Here is a 25,145-nt window from a genome sequence, read left to right on the forward strand (position 1 = left end):
AAATGTGTAACTAAAACAAGCAAGCTACACGTGAAAATGACTATGAAACAGGACTAGGGAGTGCCCCGATTCAAACGCTTTAGAACTTTTGCAGTGTCCAAAAGGTACAAGTGCCCCATTACTAAATAACTGATTAATCTTCACAATGTAATTCTAAAAGAAAAAATAGAACTCATCATTTAACTAAGAGACTGGGTTTTCCAAATGAGACTGTACCAACTGTCAGAACAAGATGTTATAAACTGCAGCTTTGATGATTTGTTCCTGTGTTCTCCATTCCCCTGAGTTCCCTGGAGTGGGAAGATACTTAATGATGAAGAGTGCATCCCTTAAAAGGGAAGGGAAAAAACCTAAGTACATTCTTCTTGCATATCTGAAAGTCATGGATTCTGTTACATGAAATGAAGGATGCTGTTCCTGGAACAGTGTCAGTCATTCAACCCGAAGTCCAAAACCTGTGATTACAGTGCATTGTGTTTTGTGGGCAGGAGATGGGGATGTGTCTCACACTGCAGGCCGAGCTAGCCTAGAGCCTAGGACACTCTGCAATTGCCTTGGCCTCCACAAACCACCACACCCACCTTAGTTTACTTAAATTAAGATGTCCCAATGAAGAGTTCCAAAGATCACTCAGAGGATCTCGGAGAAGAAATACATATGGACCACTCTCAAAAGGCTTTATTGAATAAAGAATTGTCTAGAACAAGATATATTAAGCCTGCATTGCATGAAATGAAGCTGAACATAACAGTAGCTTAACATCACATGGTAAACAAATGACTATTTCTTGTATAAAATGGTATGTGGAGCTGTCATGCAAGAGTGAAAAGTCTGCAGCTCAGCACTTTCAATCACCTGTGGAATATTTTAAAAGGCATTAGAAGAAATGGGTACCTTTTCTTGTACATGTTTTGTCAATTACACAGGAATTAGGCAACCCCCTTCACCTTCTTCTGCTCTCCAAATAAAATCTTAATTATGAACATGAAAAATGCCAGTCATCCCATAAGACTGTAAAACTCACTGCAGAATGTAAGATCTGAATTAATATGCATTACATAGAACAAAGCCAAGAATGCCTATTACTGCCAAGTTCCTGTAGGCACATTTCGTAGTTTACCTCTAAGCACTCCTTTAAGTGTATAGTGTTCCCGAGTGCTGTTTTCAGTACAATTCATTTAGTTAAATATACGTCTACCTTGGAGAAGGAAAACACATGGTCTACATAGCAAGAGGATTACAAAAAATACATAGCAATAGGATTACTGCTAACGTATATAAGAGAAAAATAAAACTCATCGCAATTAACAAAACTATTATGTATTATTCAATAAATTGGAAGATATATTTTAGGGGAAAAGATAATTTGCTTTCACAATGCTTTCAAGCACAAGTCACAATGTCTAGGTTATGAAGCTGCTGTTCAAGTAGGGTCACGGCTACTGTTAGATAGCTCTACAATGTTAATGTCCACTAGCTTTGCTTTGCTTTTCTACCTAAAACCCTCTGAGAATTCTGTTTATCATCACAATGGGGGGAAAATGCTGAGTACAAGCCAGAAAGAATACTTCCTGCCTGCCCTCCCCCTCTTGACCATGCATTGTAACTGACATGGTTCTGTTCACTTTAAATACAGACTGAAGAAAGTTCCACTGGAACCACCTGATCACTAGAATCCATGGTGGAGAGAAGAGTTGACGAAGAGACATGGGAAGGGCATTGTAGCTCATCACAGTAAACCTCATCCTCCTCTTTTCTCATACGATTCTTAATAGCCTTAAATAAGACATAGAACAGCTCAATGATATCCAAGACAAAAGACACCACTGACACCACAAACATGAAGAGGATGAAGATGGTTTTCTCTGTGGGGCGAGAGAGGAAGCAGTCTACCCGATGTGGGCAAGGAGACTGCTCACAGATGTAAAGGGCACTCAGAGTAAATCCATAAATGTACCACTGGATCAGGAGGAAGGCCACCTCGAAGACAGACTTGAAGAAGATGCTGGCCATGTAGGTTAGCAGCAATCTGCCTCTCATTTTCACCTTACTCTGTTCTTCACCGCCACACTTGAACTGCTCTCCTGCAATTGTCTCCAAGTGCCTTTCCACGCTGGCCCCATTAAAATGAGCACCTTCCAGTTCTTCCTCTTGCTTGTTCAACTTCTTATTCTGTCGAACCACATAGTACACATGTGCCAGGTATAAGAGAGTAGGCACAGATACAAAAATGACCTGGAGGACCCAGAGGCGCATGTGAGAGATTGGGAAGGCATGGTCATAGCAGACATTTTCACAACCAGGCTGCTGAGTGTCGCAATGGAACTCAAACTGCTCGTCACTCCAAGCCGACTCGATAGCAGTGCCCAGGAGCAGGATGCGGAAAATGAAAAGAACCTTGATCCATACCTTTCCTCCAGCTGTGGAGTAGGGTTGAACCTTTTCTAGGAGCTGGTGTAAGGCACTCCAATCACTCATGTTGCCTGTTTGCTGTTCTTGCACTTAAAAGGTGGGCACACCAAGTGAGTGCACACCTTAGAGGATGAAGTGAAATAAGACAGTAAGTTCAAGAGGCTCACCTGCCTAAAGTTTAAAAGCCTGCTGCTGTTTAGTTCCTTCCCTATTCCCCCTAATAAAAGAAAATTGCTGACACCAGGTGAAAGCTTATGTGAATTCATTTTCATAAATGGTAAGTGCTCCTACATATGTGTACCTATACTGAAACAAGTTACATAAATGGGAGAACAGATAAATTTAAAGGTCTCTTTCTCAGTATAAAACAATCGCCAAAAATAATGAGTCAACTGTTTGTTTGGCATATTAACAATTCATACTCATACACTGATTGATGCAGCTGCAGCGGTTGGGCCAACAGTTCCCCAAAAGACAGCGATATTCATTCATCCATTATTTATTCAGTGTCTACTAGGTGAAATGTACTATAATAGGCATGGGCTCTTACTGGTGAGTAAAATAGAATATACTGGTGAAACTCAAAATCAACTGGAAAAAATAGATCATTTCAAATATGGTGTTTTGCTGGTACAAGCCAGTAACCTCAAGCCCTTAGAAGGCCTAGGGAGAAGTATCACCGAGAGTTCTAGGCCAGTCAGGGCTACCTATTGAGTTATCCTGAGCTACATAGTGAGATCTTGTCTTTAAAAACTACAGCATTTTATTAAATCTACAATATAATTGATTAACAGATAAATTTTTTTTCAATTCTGAGAGGAATCAAGAAATCCAGTATAAGACACGTCCTAAATCTTAATTTCAAAAATGTGTGTGTGTGTGTGTGTGTGTGTGTGTGTGTGCATGTGTTATAATTAAAGGAAGGCTCAGTGAACAAGTAAATATACATAATTACACATGTAAGTAGATGCTGAGAAGATAACAACCAGGAGGCACTGACAGAGAATAAGGTAAGAAAACCCCAGCCAGACTGATTAAAGATAGCCACACAAGAAGCAAGAAAATTATTGCTTGATGAGAGAGAAAGAGCAAACAAATTAAAGGTAAAGAACTCTCTGTATTCAAAGCACTAAAAGGCAGGAAGTGTAAAGGTTGACACAGTGGGCAGTGTTAAAGGTGAAGGTCACAGGAGAGAGAGCTATGACAGACAACACTTAGTAGGAGGAGAAGGCCTGGGTGCAGAAACAAAGATTGTGAAACTAGGACAAGACTGAGGCATTGGAAGACATTACAAATGGTTATCTGAGGTTTTGCAGGGTGAGTGAGAGGGCTGACAGCACAGGATTAGAGCAGGGACAAATAGATCAGCAAGAGGATGGGAAGTCTGTGCTAATGGATAGCAAGCGAGTTTTGATGGAAACTAAATGTGAAGAGGCTATCAAGAGTGATGGAGACCTGGAGAGATGGCCCAGCAGTTAGGAGGAGATAATTAGGATACACAAAGGGCTTAAGATGAAAACATTTTCAGGAGGAGCATGGCTACCATCCTCTAGCCTACTGAGTGTGGGTGGAAGCGCCTATGATGCAAAATGTGAGCCAAACAGCTCTGAACACCTGCTAGTCTTCATCCATTTCCTTCCAAGAGCCTCTATTTTTTGAGACAAAGTCCTCAAAGCAAAAGCAGAATGAAGGGCTTTCTGCCTCTAATTCAGAGCAAGACAAGTGTGTTTCGCCATGAGTGGACCACTGATAATTTTTACATAACAAACAACTAATATTTTTACTTAAATATTTTCAATGCAGCAAATCATTTATAAAGTAATTTTCATCTACTGAGTTAAAATCATATTCATCATACTTAATATTTGAATTTGCCTTCTTCAAAAACATTTTCATAAAAATAGTCATTGGAAATAATTGGGTATAATAAAACAGAAAAAATAGTATTTCTTAACACAAACACATTAAGTGTTTGCCAATTAATAATCAATTTGAAATATCTAAATACTATTTTGTTTCTTCATTTTAATGGCCATTCCTCACGGTACTTTCTGTGAGAAAAACACAATTTAAAATGAACCCTAGAAAAAGGGGAAGGTTAACAAAATTTACAATGTGTCAATCACCTGAGATCGTTTGCAACTCTTATCCAAGGGTAAGAACAGAAGCTTCCCCAAATTAAATTTTTTAGCAAGTTATCAACTTACAAGGCTTCAAAGTACAGTGTACTTTCTCAGCTAGATAAATAACACATTTTAGATGAACTGTCCTCTGTCGCACAGATTATAAAAGTAGTCCTATTAAACAAAAGTCACCAAGATCTAGAGTTTATAATTAGCTCCTTCCTCAAGGCTAATTGAGTACAGGTCAATGGCAGTATAAGACTTCCATGTTTATTCTCATTCATTTTTTCACGTTCCGAAGAGCTTCATCTCTAGAATTTGAAAGTGCCTTAGGAAGAGATAGTTTTGCAAACACAAATAGGGTGAAATAGTAAAGACAAACGCCCAGAACTACTTTAGCAAAGTCTATAATAGGTAGCTGACAAGTCAAAAAACAATGCTGGCAGAGCAAGAGTCATAATATTTTTAGTTAATTCAGGATACAGTTCTTAGCAATTTTCAAGAACTAGATGAAGTTCTTAAGCTTTTCAAAATTTTTTTTCTTCTGAAAAAGTTCTTACTAACCATATGAAAATAGAGATCTAAGATTCAAAAGGATGGAAATAACTGAGAATGAGTCATCTTTGTTAAGCAAATGGTTCACAGGAAAGTTTAAAACCCTCTTGCAGAACATTATTTTTAAACTGGACAAGATCTTTCTAATTTTAAACTATAAACGTAGGACTTCCAGTTTCAGCTCCAACACATGCGGAGCTTAGACATCATCATTCCTGTCATTACAGCAAGAGAGACCCTAACAACTCTCAAGTCAGCGAGGACACAGGGCAAGAGAGTCTGCTATCTCTACATGGACAAATGCATGAAATCACACCCAAGACACTTACCTGAGGCAGAAGGCACAAGAGTAAAAATATTAGTAATGAAAATAAATCTGCCACGTGCTAAGTGAGACCAGCTTGTGGAATGAGCGCTCCAAGGAGAAGAGACCCTCCTACTCTCCGGGATTCTGAAATCTCCTCCCCTTTGTAGGAGAGGAAAAGTAACCATTCTGAAATATCCCCAGGACGTAAGAGCCAATAAGAATCTCTTCCTTGCTAGGCATGGTGGAGCTTGCCTTTAATGCCAGCATTTGAGACATAGATGCAATGTTGAGGCCAGACGGTCAGGGGGAGTTCAAGGACACCCAGAGCTACACAGAGACCCTGTCTCAAATTAAACAACAACAGAAACAAAAACAAACAATAAAAAACCTTCAGGGATGGAGAATGTAAGTACTTTTGAAATGCAAAGTATAATTTTCAAATAAACTCATTTTTGTAAACCAGGCCCACCTTACACCTGGAATCTCCTGCCTCAGCCTCCCAAATAGCTAGGATTACAAGTCTGTACCATCTGGCCCAGTGCAAATAAGTTTAGAATGTTCTTCAATAACAAAGGCTAACATAACACTCTCAAACAAAATGTATCAGAAGCTTATATATTTTGGAAGAAGGGGAATTAATTAGCTCCAGTCCAAGTTGTTATTCCTGTTTTACTTAGCAAAAGGAGGAGAGAGACACAGCAGCACTAAAAATGTTTGGGAAGGACATAGCCAAGGACTGGTGCCCAGCTGAAGCCATAGGTGACAAACACTTCCCCATCTCACTCTTTCCCACCATTTCAACAGGGTTCCAGTACAGATCACCACCGAAAAGTGATGCTGGCAAGACAGTCTCAGGGAAAGGAAAGGACCAAAAAGTAGAAAACAAACAAACAAAGACATAAAGCAGTAGTTCTCAACCTGTGTATCTTGATCCCTTTGGGGGTTGCATATTACATGTTTACATTACAGTTCATAAGAATGACACAGTTAGTTATGAAATAGCAATAAAATAATCTTATGCTGGGGGGTGGTCACCACAACATAAGGAACTGTATTAAAGAGTCACAGCATTAAAAAGGTTGCGAACCACTGCATTAGATGACACTGAGGGCAGTCACTCCTAACATTAGAAATGGGCCAGTGAGGTGACATAGTTTAGCATGTAACGGTATTTGCTTGCCAATGCTGAGAACCTAAGTTAAATTCCAAGAACTCACATTGTGGCAGCGAGGAACTAATCTCTGCAAATCGTCCCCAAACCACATATGTGCAGCCACACACTTGCATGAATGCATACAAACTGAATGAATGAATAAAAAAAAGTTTAATGGTTCGGTTCCTGGCCGAGGAACATAAAAAAAAAAAATCCCTTACTAAAGGCCTACTTTTTCAGTTAGTATCTCCCCATATCATACCCAGTGTGCACACACACAAGGCATGCAAAAGGGCAAGAAAACCATCTAACTTGACAAAAGAAGTATCAGAACCAGATAAAGATATGGCACAGACTTGGGCCATCACTGGGAAGAGAGGCCCATTGGACACGCAAACTTTATATGCCCCAGTACAGGGGAACGCCAGGGCCAAAAAGTGGAAATGGGTGGGTAGGGGAGTGGGGGGGGGAGGGTATGGGGGACTTTTGGGATAGCATTGGAAATGTAATTGAGGAAAATACGTAATAAAAAAATAAAGAAAGAAAGAATTTAAAATACCTATGAATAAACAAGGCATTATGGTTCTTGCCTGCAATCTCAGGACTCAGAGGGTGATGTAGGAGGACCTCTAGTTTAAAGCCAACCAAAGGAACATAGTAAGACACTATATCAAACAAAACCAAAATTATGATTAATGTATTAAGAACTCAAAGTATTCCTTTAATCCCAACACTCAAGGGGGAAAGATCGTCAGATGGATCTCTGGGTTTGTGGCCAGCCAGGGATACACAGTAAGACCCTATACCTCAAAAAGAAAAAAGAATGTAAGAAAGAAAGAGGGGGGGGGAGAAATCAACTTTCCCACAATCCTACAACTATTCAAAAAGCTTAGAGAAGCAAGAAGAGGCTTGTCGAAAGAGCTGCTTGTGATAAAAAGGCACCTTGCTTCCACCTCCTGTACCCCCCACTAGAGCTCACAAAGAGAAACGGAACACAATTTCTTCAGCCTGATAAAAGGCTTCTTTCCCCCTTTCTTGCTTTGCTTTGTTTTCTTTCCTTCCTTTTTTTAAAGAAGAAGCTTGCTATGTTGCTCAGTTTGGTCTGAAACTCAAAAAGATTAGCCTACAGAGTAGCTGGCCCTCAAGTAAATTGGACTACAAGTATTTACCGCCATTCCTACTTAAGGATGTTTTTGAACACCATAGCTAACATCATGTACTGGAAAGGAAATGGTAACTGAAAGCCTTCCTTTAAGCAGCAGGAACAAAATGAGACCTATTTTGGTCACTTTGACAACAGTCAAGTCACAGCTACATCAATTATGCTACACAAAGAAGTAAAGAATGTCTAACATGGACAGGAAAAAGGAAAAGTTTCCATTTCCAAAGATGGAGATTCTAAAGATTATACCCCCCCTCAAAAAAAAAAACAAAAAAAAAACAACCAATCTACTAGAACTAATAAAGTTAGGAAAGGTGCAGAAAATAAGATCAAACCACAAAGTCCAGTAAGCCTCAAGGTGTTAAACATGTACTTACCATATGAGCCAGGAGTTCTGCTACTAGGTATACTCAGTTCCCAAGTACTGAGAACAAGTACTTGGATCCTTGTGTATAAAGCAGCATTCATAATGGCTTAAAGATGTAAACAAGTTTCCATCAGCAGATGAATAGATTGGAAAATGTGAGGCATACATCATACATATATATACACACAATGGAACACTACAAGAATGAAGTTTTCATATGTACAACATGGATGAACCCTGAAACCATAGAAATGGAAGAAGGCAGATACAAAAGGACAAAGTCTTGGACTATTCCGGCAACACAAACAATAGGTAAACAGCACAAAAAAGGAAAGAGGCTTAAAGCTACTAAGTACCAGGATGGAGTAGGGAAACTTTGTGAGGTACTGCTTACTTAGTTCCAGGCTTCTATTTGGCTAATGAAAACAGATGGTAGTAGTGTTTTCATATTACTATGAATACATATTACTGAACTGTAAAACTTTCATCACAATTAAAACTAAACAGGAACACTGCTCTATACTACAAACAAATCATCTTAAAAGGAAATTAAGAGATCAGTTACAGTTATAAAAGCATGAAAATGAATAAGTGAATAAGTGAATAAAATATTTGGGGATTAAATTTCAGATTCTATACAACCCTGATCAAAATTCCAATGGCTTCCCTACCTCCAGGAGTGGAAAAGCTGACCTTAAAATTCATACGGTAGAACAAGGTACTTCAATATACGAAAAAGCATTGAAATGAAAAGACTCAGAGGGCTCAGACTTCCTGATTTTTAATTTCATTTCACAATTGTAATAATCAAGACAACTGGTATTGGTATGAAGACAGGAACAGAGCCCAGTGAACAAAAATCAATGGTATGTAATCCCCCACAACTTTGGCCAAGTGATTTCCAACAAAAGTGGCACAACAAGTAAATGCAAGAAAGAATTATATGTTCAATAGAAGGTACTAGCTCAACTGGATATTCACATACAAAGTTATGAAAAGAAGATAAAAGCTAGATGTGGTGGCTCATGACCGCAATCCTAACACTTGGGAGGCAGACGCAGGATGGTCAGAAGTTCAAGGTCATCCTTAGCCACAAATTGACTTGGAGAGCAGCCTGAACTATGTGAGACTCAGTTTAAAAGAAACCAAAAGCAGGGACTGGAGGCTTCGCTCTGTGAATAAACCGCCTGTCATGGAAGCTTAAGGGCAGGAGTTTAGATTCTCAACGCCCACATAAAAGCCAAGCATAGCTGCACATAAACATGTACAAGGGAAATGGGACATCCATGAAGTTGACCAACTGATGTGCACCAAGTTCAATAAGAGACAATTCTTCAAGAAGTAAGGCAGAACCAGGCACGGTTGTGTATACCTTTAATTTCAGAAATAAGAAAGCAGTAACAGGCAAATCTCTGTAAATTCTAGGGTAGCCTGGTCTACAGAGTGAGTTTCAGGACAGCCAGGGCTATATAGTGTAACCCTGTCTCAAAAAAAACAAAACAACAACAACAAAAAACCAAAAAACAAACCACAACAACAACAAAGAAAAAAAAAAAAAAAAAGTAAGGTAGATATTAATAGAAGACACCTGCCTTCCACCGGCACACGCACACATGAATATAAAAACACATGCATTACACATACACACACCAAAAAACAAACAAAAATAAAAAAACCAGGGACCAGAGGGATGGCTCACTAGTTAGGAACACTAGCAGAGCTCTTCCAGAAGTCCAGAGTTGGAGTTCTAGGACCCACATGGTAGCTTGCAACAACCTGTATCTCCTATTCCAGAGGATTCAACACTCCCTTCAGGCCTCTGTGGGGACTACATGCATGTGGTGCAGAGACACATGCACATTAAATTAATTAACTAATTAGTTAAAAACTGAAGAGGTTAGGCCTCTGTATCACACTATGAAAATCATATGAACATCAACTTAAAATAGGTGAGGAGCCCAATAAATATAAAAGCTAAAATTATACTAGTATTCTATTAAATCCAGATAAGTACATTTAAACTTTCACATACTTGGATTTCAGTGTCTTTTAAAGGTACATAATAAAGAAAAACTAAATAATATATCATCAAAATTAAAAGGTTTTGTGCATCAACAACAATAACAATATGAAAAGGCCATCTAAAGAACGAGAGGAATACTTGCAAACCACATATCTGACAAGAAACTTGTATTCAAACTAGACAAAATTTAAAAATGGGCAGAAGAATTAGACAATTCCCTAAATAAAATATACAAATGGCTGGATGTGGGACCATGAAAGGCAGCCTGTTTTCTGGTTGAGCAAGGTTAAAACCCCAGAGACCCAGCAGATAACTCTGCAAGGAACAAAAGGAAGTTTGTCACGCCCACAGATACCAGGCTCCTGACATGTGGCTTCAGCTCCATAATTATGTGGCCATCAGTCACTTAGGGCAATGCCCCAAGTCTCTGGTATTCTGTCTGGACTCCACCCCCACAGTTGCCTGGCAACATCCAGGTATGCTCCTCCCCACAGTTACTTGGCAGGTAGGTCTGGCCCATTATTAAAGGGGCTACTTGCCCCCTCCTCCCTCTCTTACTCTTGCCTCTCTCTCTTGCCCCTTGCTACCCCTCTCTCTGAATTCCCTTCCCCCTCTCTTCACTTGGCCATAGCCAGCCTCTACTTCTCTACTGTCTCCATCTCTCTGCCTTTCTCTGCCTCTCTTAGCTCTCCTTTCCTAACCTCAGGCCCACCCTGAGAAAAGGGGGTAAGGTTTCACTCATCACAGCCCTCTACCATGACAATAAACTCCTTAAAACCATGGACTATCTCTTCTCATTGGGACCTGCCGTGCTGGAGCAATGGAGCAGGTCTTCCTCTAAAGAGCTGCACATGCTGGGAGGCCTCCCTGTACTTCCAGACATGGCTTCCACCAATCCCAGCAGCCCAAGCAAACCAGAGACTCTCCTCTCCATGGGAATCAGCCGGAGCTCTCCTCCTGCCCTTTTCCCTTCAGCCTGGGCTAAATCCAGCCATCGGGCCCCCACTCTGTTCTCAGCTCTTCCATGGCATCCAGCAGTTATCTGTGGTGTCCAAGAGCCTGAAAACCTGTCGTCCTCAGCCTCCATGCAGGCCTGGGGTCCCCCAGTCAACTCCAACAGGTCCATGGGGACCTCAGACTGCACTTCCCCACCCCCAGAGTGGGATCCTGGGCTTCTCACAGCCCAAAGCCTGACCGGAGGTGTGGGGTGTGCACAGTCAATCTTCCCGCATCCTCCTCTATGAGTGGCCCTAGCCCTGTGGCTGGTCGGACGCAGGACACTACTATTAACCTACAGCTGGACAGTTGTCTCTGTGGTTAAAAACACTTGCTGTGCAATCATAAGAACTAGAGTTCAGATCCCTACAACCATGTAACAAACAGGCATACAGCACTCCAGCTTCAAGGGAAAGAGAAACAGCAGGATCACTGGTGCTTGCTGACTTTCAGCCTAGCTAAGACACAAATGCCAAGTTCAAGAGAGGATCCTGCCTCAAAGAAACAGATAGGAAATGGTTATTAAAGAGGATACCTAATGTCTTCTTTGGGCTTCCATGTGTCTATATGCATGAACACCTGTATGTGCACATGTGCATATGCACACACATATATACATACATTCACATACAAATGAATCAACATTAATCTTTTTTTTACAAAGAAAATATACAAAGGGCCAATAACAGATAATAAATTCTTTAAAAAAGGTTCAACATTACCAATCGTAGGGGTGTGTAAATGAAAACGAGGTGCGACTTTACATCCACTGAGATGGCTATAATGTTTCAAAAGGAAAATAAAGTAAAGATGTGGAAAAACTGGTACATTGCTGGTGGGAATATAGAGTGGTGCTGCTGCTATGGAAACCAGTTAAACATAGAATTTCCATATGATAGTCTCCCCATCCTCAGTATGCACCCTACAGAACTGAAAACAGAACTCCAATACTTGCACATGAATGTTCATAGCAGCTCTATTCACAATAGTCAAAAGGTAGAAACAGCCAGACATCCAGCCACTAAAAATACATAAACCATCTATAACAGATGCAAGCAATACAGCTAAATGTCACTCTGGCCTGGTAAAGAATGCAGCATTGATACATGGTATAATGTTGGTGAGCCTCAAAAAAAAAAAAAAACTTTATGCTAAGCAAAGAAAACCAAATTCAAAAGTCACATGTCATATAATTTCACATATATCAAATATTCAGAATATCTAAACCAAGAAACACAAAAAGCAAATCCAAGTGCTAAAAGGAGAGATGAAAAACGGAGTTTATACTTAATAAATATGGAGCTGTGTTTGGGAGAATACAAGAATACTTTAAAACTTAAAGACTGTGAATGTACTAAATGTCACTGAAGTGTACATTTGAAAATGGTTAATTTATGGAATGTAAATTTCATATTAATGTGGGGGGCAAAGTTATGTCTTAACTATCACTTCAAAAAATCCATTTATTGGGCCTTAGGAACTTAAACTAGTTAAGCAGCAGCGTCCCTCACATAACAGAAGGATAATTCCTTCTAACCTAAAGTTAGGAGGCAAAGCAGCTAACACAATACATGACTGAGAGACTTTAAGTGGAAGTTATTGTTGTGACTTATTAATGTATTTATCTTTCCTTGACTTATACAAGAAAGATATTCAATTGTTTTTTTTTCTCAAAAGAATTTTATTCTTCACATTGCAAGAATGTCCTTCTTTTAATCCAAAGACTGTGTTCTTCATTCTCAAGAAGAGTGCATTGTGCTTTGGTTCATCTTTGGGTGGAACAACAGCTATTCAAGCCACTGATTAGTATGTTTCTGTATGTATGACTCCCAGAATATTCTACTGCTCACCATACACAACTTCCCACGGAACCGTTTAAAGAATTTACTCAAAGTGAAATACAAGGAAAAGTGATTCTCAGGGAAAATCTCCTACTTCTGGCTTTTAATTCCTTAGGCTCCAAGAAACAGAAAACGGATTCTTGCTCTACTGAGACTACTATACCATTTCTGCCACATTCTCCTAGTTGGGGTTTGCTTAACAATAAAGATAAGCAAATTTCTTTGCAAAAGCCAGATGATAAGTACTTTAGCCTCAGTGGGTTATATAATAAAACGATACAGCTCTCTAACTCTATCACACAAAGCAGCCACAGAAATAGCACACATGAGTGAGTATGACTGTTCCATCAAAACTTTATTCAAGAAAAAACTTTATTCTTCAACCTTCAGATCTACATTCTTGGGCTCATTTCTCCTACCCATCCTAATATGATGGCCTTACACTTAAAGGAAATGACCAGGGCCTATGGTCAAGTTTGTACTGTGTCATCTGAATAATAATTGTAGACCTCAGGAGTTTGTAAAAGAGCTTCCTACTACCCCATTCTCATTTGTTATGCCAGCAACTAATGGTGCTGCTTTCATTCTCAGCTTTGTGCATTTGTCTTAAGAAGCGCTAGAAAATACTGTACTTTCCTATGGCTTTATTACTGACAAGCGTTTTTCATAAATAGGCTTAAATAAGGAACTTAGCAGGAAAACAAGGTTTCACATTTTCCTTTCAATTGCCATCTTCTACAGTATTCAGACTGACGACTTAACTACATTTTAAGCTCCTTGACAAAGGAAAAATGTAACCTTACATGTGTTGGTTGAGCTAGGCTGAACTAACTTTCTCAAAAGAATTCATTCTTATTGAATTAGAAGAGCACTGTCCTAGCTAAGTGGCTGATATTTTGTCAGCACTCCTTAATTTTTTTTTTTCTTAAGCAGTTATGTGTTCAATTTTGTTTGTAATGTTAGGCCTGGAAAACATTGCTTTAAAGAAAAAAAAAGTTGGCTCAGCAGGTGAAAGTGCTTTCCAATCAAGCCTAGCAACTTGAGTTTAATTCTTACAACCTACACAAAGGTGGTAGGAAAGAACTGACTCCCCAAAGTTGCCCGCTGACCCTCACACATGCATGTGACACATGACACCCCCAACATGTGTATCCATGTGTACATGTGTAAAGGGTATGTTTTAAGTTCTTGATTTTTTTCTAAATGAAAATACTTTAACATATAAAATAAATCCTTAAATTAAGAGATACTAAAATTCAAAAATATCTAAGCTATGAATGATAGCTACTAATCATATGTACTTTGGAGCTAGACATTTTTTTTTCAGAAATAGACCACACTGCACTACTTTCCAGTCACTGGTTTCAATAACACATAGACTATATTTATTATTTAACAGTATCCATTAAAAGGGCATTGGTTAATTAGCTTTTTACTATTGAAGTTTTAAAGAAAAGTTGCATTAAGGTGACATTATAGATTACTTAACCACAGATCTTTGTCAGAGATAAGAAATCACCCCTTCTTTTCCCCCGTGACAAGGTTTCACTGTGTAGCCCTGTCCATCCTAGAACTTGCTCTATAGACCAGATTGGCCTTGAACTCAGAGATCTGTCTGCCTCTGCCTCTGCCTCCCCAGTGCTGGGAATTAAAGGTGTGCGCCACACTACCGCCTAGCTTGAAATCACTCATCTTAAGAAGATGGAGAATGTTCGTGTCTTAGTACTAATTATAGCATAATTTGCATAAAAGGGATTTAAAGTTCACCTATAATGTTCAATAAATAATGACATTGATTGAAATGAGGAACCTGAAAAGAAACATATAGAAGAGAGGTGGTACCAAAAAGCTGGACTTGGTCCCTTACAAGGAATCCAAGATGTTCCTGGCCATTTGAATGTGGTAAACTGGAAAAGCAGCCTGGGGAACCTCTACAAAGGGTAAAAAAGATGCTTTAGAAACTGAGTCAGAGCCAGGCATATAAGGTATAAGCCTTAATACCAGCACTTGAGAAGCAGGAGCAAGCAATTCCAGGCGAGTCAAGACTAAATAGCAAGTCCCTATCTAATAAAAAGAAAAAAAAAAAGGAATGAAAGAAGGAAGGGAGGGAGGGAGGGGTAGAGAGAAAGAAGGACAGACAGAAGAGAGAGAAGAAAAGATAAAGTAAGCCAGCAAACAAACAAACAAAAAAACTGAGATAGGATGAGGTAGTCTTCAGCGTAGACAGAGCTAGTAAAAGTAATTCTAATGAGTACTTCTTTGTTCCATTAACTAAGAAACAAACATAAAACCAAAGCTAGATGAGGATGATGAGGATTCAAGCAATCAGGAAGCAAAAAAAGATCCAAATTCTTCTACTTCCCTAAAGAATTCAGATCTGCATGGAAAATAACATCCATTTCTTTTGTTGATGTACAAATATGGGCAGATCTTCCTATCAATTGGTTATGGGATGGGCTTGACAGCTCATTTCTGAAACTCTCATAAAGCAGAGACTGGAGCAGAAGGAATGCCACAAGTTCAAGGCTAACCTCTACTACATAGTGAGTTCCAGTATATTACATTGTCTCAAAAATAAAGTAAAACATAACTACAGAGAAGTAACATTTTAATGAAAGTCTTACAGTATTTCAGAAAACTAATTAGATCAGCAACAGCAACAACTACAAAAAAACAGGTCAAGAGCAGAAAGCAAGTGAACTAATTGTTCTGTATGAGTGCCTCTATAAAACAAGGACAAAAGATATTTTCTTTATTAATGATTCCTATTATCTTTGCTCTAAACCTGAAGTCTAGTGACATCTCATTAATCTCCCTAACCTTCAGTAAATTAAATCACTTAAAATGGATTATAATTAAAACTGCAAACTTTTTCCAGTTTTTTTTACAATATTTATTAAACCCTAAGCTTCTCTGTGATTTTAAGTAATAAAATTTATACACACAAAGCAGAAACCTTGATATTTACTTAAAGAAAAAGAAAGCAATGATGGAGAAAATGATATAACAAACTTCTATTCTACTGATCTTTGTCTTAAAATTGTAATTTATATATGAAGCTTAAAACTAAAAATTAAAGAAAAAAATATTTGCTTTATTTAATGTAGTTTTAAAAACTAAGTTAGTTAGCCAGGCATGATGATGCACACCTTTAATGCCAGCACTCAGAGGCAGAGGCCTGTGGATCTCTGTGAGTTCCAGGCCAGCCTGTTCTACAGAGCAAGTTCCAGGACAGTCAGGGCCACACAGATTAACACAGTCTCAAAAGAAAGGGAGGGAGAGAGGGAGGGAGGAAGGGAGGGAGGGAGGGAGGGAGGGAAACAAGTTAGTTTTGTTTTAGTAGAAAATACTGCACAGTTTTAGATGGCAGTTTGCCCAAAGTAAATATATTGCTCAAAACTATAAAAAGAAAAATCACCAATTTTCCTCAAATATGGCCTTTATATAGTTTGATGTTTAAAAAGCCTACAAATTGTTTTGGAGAAAATCAAAATAAATTCCTGTATATGCTCCTGTCAGGTGTGATGGCTCATTTCTAAATCCTAGCTCTTGGAAGGATGAAGTAGAAGGATCGCTATATCTTTGATGACAACTTAAGCTACACAGTGAATTCTAGGATATCCTGCGCTATAGTATGAGACATTAGTCAGAGAGAAAGAGAGAGAGAGAGAGAGAGAGAGAGAGAGAGAGAGAGAGAGAGAAGGGAAGAAGAAAGAAAGAGAGAAAGAAGGAAAGGAAGGAGGGAGGGAGAGATGGAGAAAAGGAAGAGGAAAGAATAAAAGAAGGAAGGAAAAAGTATGCTACTAACAATGAAGTCTAGCCACGCAAGATGGCTCAAGCCTGTACTACCAGCACTCAAGTGGCTAAGACAGGAAGACCAAGGCTAGCCTGGGTTTCATAGTGAGTTTCAGGGAAACCTGGAGTATATTATGAGTACACACACTGTCTTAGGGTTTCTATTGTGAAGAGACACCATGCCCAAGGCAACTCTTGTAAAAGATAACATTTAATTTGGGCTGGCTTATAGGTTCAGAGGTTTAGTAGATTGTCCTCATGGCCGGAAGCATGGTGGCCCACAGGTAGACATGGTGCTGGAGACCACAGGTAGACATGGTGCTGGAGAGCAGCTGAGAGTTCTACATCCTCTGGGCCTGGCTTAATCACATGAGACTTCAAAGTGCACCCCCAGTGACATACTTCTTCCAACAAGGCTGCACCTACTTCAACAAGGACACACCTCCTAATCATGCCACTCAGTATGAGTCTATGGGGACCATTTTCATTCAAACCACCACACCCCTTATCTCCAAAAAAAAAAAAAAAAAAAAAAAAAGACTTTAAAAGCCAACCAGGAAGCCTTATGATAAAGGAGAAAGTGTGACAATTGAGTATGAACAACTAAGAATGTCTTCTTGGTACAGACAAAGGTATTTGTTACTAGTGTCTTAGGGTTGCTATTGCTACAATGAGGCATCATGACCAAAAGCAACTTAGTTCACCATCATTATGGGTAGGAACTCAGAGGCAGGCGCTGATGCAGAGGTCATGGAGGAGTGCTGCTTACTGACCTGCTCACCATTACTTGCTCAGCCTACTTTCTTATAGAACCCAGGACCACCAGCCCAGAGATGGCACCACCCACAATGGGCTGGGCCCTCCTCCATTGGTCATGAGTTGAGAAAATGCCCTGAGGTTCATTCCTCTCTGATGATTCTAGCTGTGTAAAGTTGATGTAAAACTAGTGAGCACAACTAGTGAATATTTAATCAATTTTATACTACCTATTACAATCACATTTTTAACACGTGAAAGAGGAAAACAGCACATTTTAGAATGTCTACTTATTTAAAAATATCATGTGCCCATTTCACTTACAGGCAATTTGATACATGGCTCATTGTAGCACATGGATTTGTTCACCTCTCAATCCTCATCATACGTCCTTCTATAATTTTTAGACTACTGATAAATACTATCTTTCAAGTTCTTCCTCCCTCCTAGTCTTCTTTAGATGCAGCAATTTCAGTAGCCCATTCATTCAGCTCTATATTCCTCTTGTAAGCACCCTATCATTTCAAAACTCCATTTCCTCCTCAAGTTATCTACTTCTAGAAGCAGAACAAAGCCTGGTTTCTCTACTTAATGGTTTCTTATCTTGAAAATGGGGACACAACCAGAACTGTTGAGGACACTGAAACCTCTGCAGTGTCTAGCATATGACAGTGCTCAATATGTGGTGTGGGTTTATGCTTTTAACATTTTCAACTCTGGCTCTCAGGAAAAGAGGAGTGGCAGGAGGAATCACATATATATCAATAAAAAGAAAACCACCAAGGTATCTCTGTAGGGTAAAGGTAAAAAATGGTGCATCTTATGTAGCAGAAGATGGCCTAGTCGGCCATCACTGGGAAGAGAGGCCCCTCGGAATGCCAGGGCCAAGAAGCAGGAGTGGGTGGGTAGTGGAGCACGGCAGAGGGAGGGTATAGGGGATTTTCAGGATAGCATTTGAAATGTATATAAAGAAAATATCTAATAAAAATAAATTTTTAAAAAGGTGCATCTTTCAAATATTAGTACTTTTAAGTCATTATAAGCATTATAATTAAGCATTATCATTAAGACTTTTTCATATACATGTCAATGTGTACACATAACAAAAAACAGAAGTTATCAAAAAAAACAAAAAACAAAAAAAGCACAAGCTGTATTTTTCACTTGGGCAACATTTCAACCGCTAAGCTAAAAAGAAGAGTCTTTAGAGAGTGAACTAGCACAGGATGCAAAAACACTTGCCTTCAAACTCCAGAACCTGTGGTGGAAGGGGAGAACTCACTCCTGAAGATAGCTCTCTGACTTCTACATGCACATTATGATGTACCACAACACAAGCAAGCAAACAAAGTCTCCGGTAAGTCACCTATAAACCTTAGGTACTGAAGTCTAAAGAAGAACACACCAATTGGTTATTCAATACTAAATGATGAGCACTAAAAACATACAATACATACTATAAGCATGATACAGACTAAGAAGGTTGTATTTATGTATTTAGGAGTACACACACACATGCACACACACACACACACACACAACTAATGAAAAAAGAGACAATAAATTTGAAATAAAACAAAGGCATATGGGTGGGTTAGAAGGGAGGAAAAGGAATGTGGGAAATGATGTAATTATAATCTCAAATGATTGCTTTTTAAATCATTTTTTTTCACCTACTAACTTTACATTCCACTCACTGCCCCTCCCAGTCATCCCTTCCCATAATCCTTCCCCATCTCCTTCTCCTTTGAGAGGGTGGGTCCTCTCTGGGTATCCCCACACACACCCTGGTACATCAAGTCTCTGTGGGGCTAGGCACATCCTTTCCCACTGGGGCCAGACAAGGCAGCCCAGCAGAAAGAACATATCCCACAGACAGGCAACAACTATTGGGGTTCAGTTGTTCAGGACCCACATGAAGACCAAGCTGCACGGCTGCTACATATGTGTGGGGGACGGTCTAGGACTTCCATTTTCCTGCCACCTCTCTGCCAACTTTCATCAGACCTGAGGACCCTGAACCACACAGGTAAGCTTCCCTCCATCCATCTTCTCTGCTCTCTGAGTCCTCTGGGGCATCCCAAGCTGCCCTAAGCATCCTGCTATCCCTGTCATCAGATGTGCAGAGCCTGAACCATACAGATTAGCTTCCTTCCCCAACCCATCTTCCCTACTTGTTGAGTCCTCTGCCCAGAGTAGCCTACCCAGAGTAGCCTGCAATCCCAGGGGGAACCTTCATTCTCCTGCCAGCTATCTGCCCACCTTCATAAAAAATAGTTAAAAAGAAAGTATAGTTTTGCCCTGGAATAGCTCATCATACTATGTTCAGAAAAGACAAAACATACTTGACCTCTAAACCTCTTATCAGTATACAGACCTAAAGTGGCTTTTTTTCATACGTGCTTAGAGACATCATATATTATGAACCACTTAATTATATAATATTTAAGTATACTATAATATTTATTATTATATAATTAATACCTAACAATAGTTGATCTATGCTTAAAAAATAAACCTACTATATAAATAGAGACAATAATACCTAAAATTTTAAGCATCTTACTAAAATGTTGATATACAAATATATTGGCACAATTCTTTTTTATATAATGAACACAATAAGCAGGATCACATATATTTTACGTATAACATGAACTCCATAGCAATCTGTTCATTTGATTCTAAAGCATAAACCCCATGAGGCACACCGGATTCCCTATTTTTATATATTGGAGCATAGATTTGAAGGTCTGATTTTAGTTGGGAAAAGGATATACTCTAACAAGTCAAATGGCTAAACAGCTGCCGATGCTAAAACGAGTTTCATATTATTCTGAGTTATGGCCTAATTTATGCTTTAAATTTTCCATCCTGTAACAATCTTTTTTGATGCACTAAAAGGGAAAAGCAACAATACTCTGAATGCTGATCTGAACCTCTCATTTAGTGAAAAGCAGGAAAAGATAATTTTTAGATACAAGCTCAGGCTGACTGGCTTGAACCAGGAACTCCTTATCCTCCTGCCTCCATCTCCCAAGTGCTGGGATCACCGGTATGAGCCACCAGGCTCTTTTATGCTGTACTGTGGATAAACCCTAGGGTTCCTATACACCAGGTAAGTACTCTACCAAATGAGCTACACCTCTAAGTGGAATATTTGGTTTTTATCTTTCCATTTACTTGTTAGAATATTGTTTTAATATATACTTGGTTTGGCTAATATATAGTACCAGCAATATGGGACTAAAGGAAATTGGACAGGAGTGGGCATCCTTTGGTTTTGGGAAACCCATTTTGAATGTGAAATGTAATGTCTACTGACTATTATATACAACCCTTTGAATTACAAGGATGAATATATGATAGTTTTCTTGGCCTTGTAGCCAAATAGTTTAAAATCTAGTGCTTGAGGTTTCTGCAAATGAAATCACACCTTGCTAGGTATGATGATGCATACTTTATAAGTTCACTTCTTAGAAGGTAGAGGCAAGAGAATGAGGTGTTCCAGGTCATCCTTAGCTATATAGGAAGTTTGATGACAGCCTACATGAGACCCTCTCTCAAACCACTCCTCCCCCCAAAAAAACAAGCAAACAAATGACTAAATTTAGGTTAATAAATGACAAAGACTAGCAGAAACTATTTAAACCATATAAATATAAAAATCATAAGCAAATAATAGATGTGTGTGTGTTCTAGACATGTCTGGATCTCCTAGGACTGAGCACAGATGTAGCTTACTTCATAGTCATAGAGTCCAAGCTCAATCCCCAACCCTGCCTAACCAGGCTGTGATGGCACATAATGGGAATCCCAGCACTCTAGTGCTAGAGGCAAGAGATCAGAAGTTCAAGGCCATCATTCCTGGCTACATAGTGAGTTTTGAGGTCAGCCTGGGATTTTTGAGGCCCTGTCTCAAAAAATCATGATAAAGTAAGACCCACAATTAAACACTGATGCTTCTATTTGCAATGCTGTACATAACAGAGCCATCACAGAAAGGGGAGTATTACATTCTCAAAAAAGTCAACTTTCACTTAGAAACTATCACCCTATACTTCACAAGTAATACCCACCCAGGAATGCTTTTTTTTTTTTTTTAAGCTTTGGAAATTTATTATAACTCAAGGAAACTCATTAAAAGAAGAGCATTTCATTAGGGAACTTTCCATTTGTTTAATTTCAAACTACAGTAATACTTCTTAACGAGGTATTCAGTGTACTAAATTTATTTTGATTACATGTATTTTGAATCCTTAATCATCCTTAATCAAGAGCCAGTAGCATTCAAGCAACTTTTGAGATTTAGTTACTGACAAAGATCTGCAGATATTTTCAACATAAAAGTAATTCAAATATCTAAATTCAAGAATTAAGAAATCATTGTATTAAAATAGACCCATGATGTAAAACACAAACCCGTATGGTAATGGATTCTAAAATCAAAAGGTAGCAGGTATGTATGAGGAAAAGCTTTCATTATTTACATATATATTAATTACTATTGATGGATGATAATATCTTGAGTCCAATAGTTGAACTCATTTCGGATTCAAACTACATCACTAAAAAGGAAAAAAATTACAAAATATTAAAGCCTTGATCTTAAAGTTAATACAAAATAACATGAGGCTAAATAAGAATACCTTAACTGGGTACATTCTAATAGAAATGTATTCTCCGAGCAAGATGCAGTCACCAAGTAGCAGCTATGAAACCTCAGGTGACTATGAATAATTTATGGTTGCTGTAGTCAAAAACCTGTATGATTGACTTTGAGAGTGATCAACTAGAGCCAATACCCATAATCATACATTATTATCCCAAGCCCTTGTACACAGCCAAACATCTATCCATTCACCACCTTTCAAAACCTAGATAGGACTCCATCAAGTAATCAACTAGTCTGCATGAAAACCACACAATAAAGTTCCTCCCTTGTTCATGTGTATCTGCATACAAATTTAATATGACACTGTCTTGCTTCCTTCCATCCAACCTCTTTCTTCCCACTATACAACTTTCACCTATACATAAATAGATTGACTTAAAAACAGTATGAAAATAAAAATTAAAATGTAATGGTCACTTACCATGATCACGTTTATCCCCAAAGTTGCCTTTTCTCCATGTTTACATATCAATTCTATTTTACTAACCCTCACTACCAGAACCAGACAACTTTAATTATATGCCCACATACAAAGAACATTGCTTCAGTTTCAAAACAGCTGAAATACATACATATTTTTCCTTGTAAAAAATCATGTACTTGCCTTGTGTCTGCATTTAAGTACAACTCCATAGGCTCCTATAATTAAAAAGAAGTAAGCAATCAGAGATATGCATTTGAACTATAGTTCTATATTTATATTGCTTATGAGCATATGTTAGAATAACAACATCTATGGCAATATTCTAGAGTGAGAGCATCATAAGCCACATACAAATAGAGCAGGGGTCTCATGTGTTTTTATATAAACCCAGAGTATAGACAAATCATGGCTAAGAAAAAAACTACACACATTTGTTATTTTAAGCAAAATGGGATCGAACAAAACACACACACCATAAGGCTGTGAGGCTATGTGAACTGGGCACAGTGGTACACACTGCAATTATAGCACTTACCAGGTTGAGACAAGAGGACTGCCATCAGTGTGAGGCTCAGTCCAACTACATAGTGAGTGCCAAGCCAAACAGGGGTACACAGCAAGACATCTCAAAAAATGCATGTTTTGAAGCAAATAAAAATCAACTCAATAGATCCTAAGGAACTTAAAACTTAAAAGCTAATAATTTCACAAGAGTAAAGTCAAACACAAAGCCTACTCAAATACGATCTCTATCCCAGGAGCCAAGTATAGCCTTTTCTAGAACACTGTAATATACTAACAGGAAAAGTATTATAGGTTGGAGCTAGGGGTGAAGTTCAGTGGTAGAGTGCTTTTCTTCCATGGTCATTGGTTCTATGTCCAGTCCCCTGCCTCTCTCTGTCTCTCTCTCTCTCTCTGTGTCTGTCTGTCTGTCTCTCTCTCTCTCTCTCTCTCTCTCTCTCTCTCTCTCTCACACACACACACACACACACACACAAACACACACACACACACACACCAAAACTACCAGCCTCAGTAATTCCGTTAAACAGAACAAGATGCCTGTTGGAGAGATGGCTCAGAGGTTAAGAACATTGACTGTTCTTCCAAAGGTCTGAGTTCAAATTCCAGCAACCATATGGTGGCTCACAACCATCCGTAACGAGATCTGATACCCTCTTCTGATGTGTCTGAAGACAGCTATAGTGTACTTACATATAATAAATAAATGTTTAAAAAACCAGTACAAATTCCATAGGTCCCAAGCACTGCCACTTTGTTTTATTCTGACAGGATCTCTTGAGTTACTTATCCTGTTATGTAAGTGGGAAGCTCACCTGGCTAGAGGAAGAACTAGGAAACAGTACCTTGGCAGGAAAGTACCCAGGATACGGAGGTTAAAGTTACAATGTGAAACAGCTAACTAAAAGAATCAAGACATAACATATATGCAATGGTGGATCTCTGAAGAAACACTACAAACATGGTTATTAGCAGACAGGCAAATCCCACATGCTACTATAAGTAGAAGGTGGACTTGAGTGAGACAAAATTGGGAGCTATGTCTCTAAGGGGTGAGGATACCTTAAAGTTGCTCCTTTATTTTTTGTCGAGAGGCATGAGTCTAATAATCATAGCTAAGATGAAACCAGCGATTAGAACCATTCTAACTCACTCACAATCACCAGGAAACAGTCCACAACCACTTTTCTAGGTGGTCAAAATGCATCGTGTAGGCTACAGGAATGCATGCTTGACAGATACATTTCCTAAACTCAACCGACTGAGTTAATCTACAAAGAAAAAGTAAAACGACAATGTTTGGCTATAAATAACTTTTCTTTTCTTTGAGAATGACAGACTATAGTTACAAATCAACAGATTCTAATTTATAAATGATAGGATTGCAATTTTGGCTAATCTGAACCAATATCTAAGATTTTCATTAACACATACTTAAAACAAACCAAAAACAAAAAAACAAAACAAGGTTATAATCTAGACAGTCAAATGCAAACTTTGGAACATTCCAACTTTGGTACACTCTACCTACTCTCTTCCCTTTATTGCAGGAGCTTTTAATTGCAACAGCTTTGAAAAATAAATTCTGAAAAAGCAGTGTTTAAAAATTATTTTTTACAGCAAGGTGGTGACACATGCCTTCAATCCCAGCACTCAGGAGGCAGAGGCAGGAAGATCTCTGTGACTCTGAGGCCAGCCTGCTCTACAGAGTAAGTTCCAGTATAGCCAAAGCTACACAGAGAAACCCTGTCTCAAAAAATTAAGTAAAAACTTAAAAAAAATAGGGAAGTGTAGGCATGCCACAGTGTGTGTGAAGATTAAAAACCAAGTCTGTGGAGTCCATGTTTTCCTTCTACATTCAGGGTCCTGGACTAGAACTCAGGTTCTCAGGATTTGCAGCAAGCACCTTACTGGCTAAGCCATCTTGCTGGCCCCAAAAGGCAAATTTTACAAAATAGGTAAAAGACTGAGAATAACTTGCTGCTGTGTAATATCAATGATGAGATGAAAAGGAGTCAACTAGTGAAGGGAGGA

At 38.8% G+C, this 25,145-nt stretch overlaps 2 protein-coding genes across 3 annotated transcripts in view; both read right to left on the minus strand.

Annotated features, from left to right (window-relative positions):
• Cdkl5 (cyclin dependent kinase like 5) overlaps positions 1-25,145 on the minus strand; it is a 186,953-nt gene that overhangs the window by 94,710 nt on the left and 67,098 nt on the right. For both annotated transcript variants that reach the window (XM_021153604.2, XM_029473209.1), the window contains exon 3: positions 22,770-22,804. In XM_021153604.2, the coding sequence (XP_021009263.1) occupies positions 22,770-22,804 (35 nt within the window). The remainder of the gene's footprint in view (positions 1-22,769; positions 22,805-25,145) is intronic.
• Positions 669-5,549, minus strand: LOC110286931 (gap junction alpha-6 protein). The gene is made up of 2 exons (XM_021153602.2): positions 5,420-5,549; positions 669-2,534 (listed from the first exon to the last, which is right to left on the minus strand). Exon 2 carries the CDS (start codon positions 2,476-2,478, stop codon positions 1,627-1,629), a length of 852 nt encoding a protein of 283 aa, XP_021009261.1. The 5' UTR covers positions 2,479-2,534; positions 5,420-5,549; the 3' UTR covers positions 669-1,626.

Source organism: Mus caroli, chromosome X, assembly GCF_900094665.2.
Source record: "Mus caroli chromosome X, CAROLI_EIJ_v1.1, whole genome shotgun sequence".
In the NCBI taxonomy this organism is placed as follows: Eukaryota; Metazoa; Chordata; class Mammalia; order Rodentia; family Muridae; genus Mus; species Mus caroli.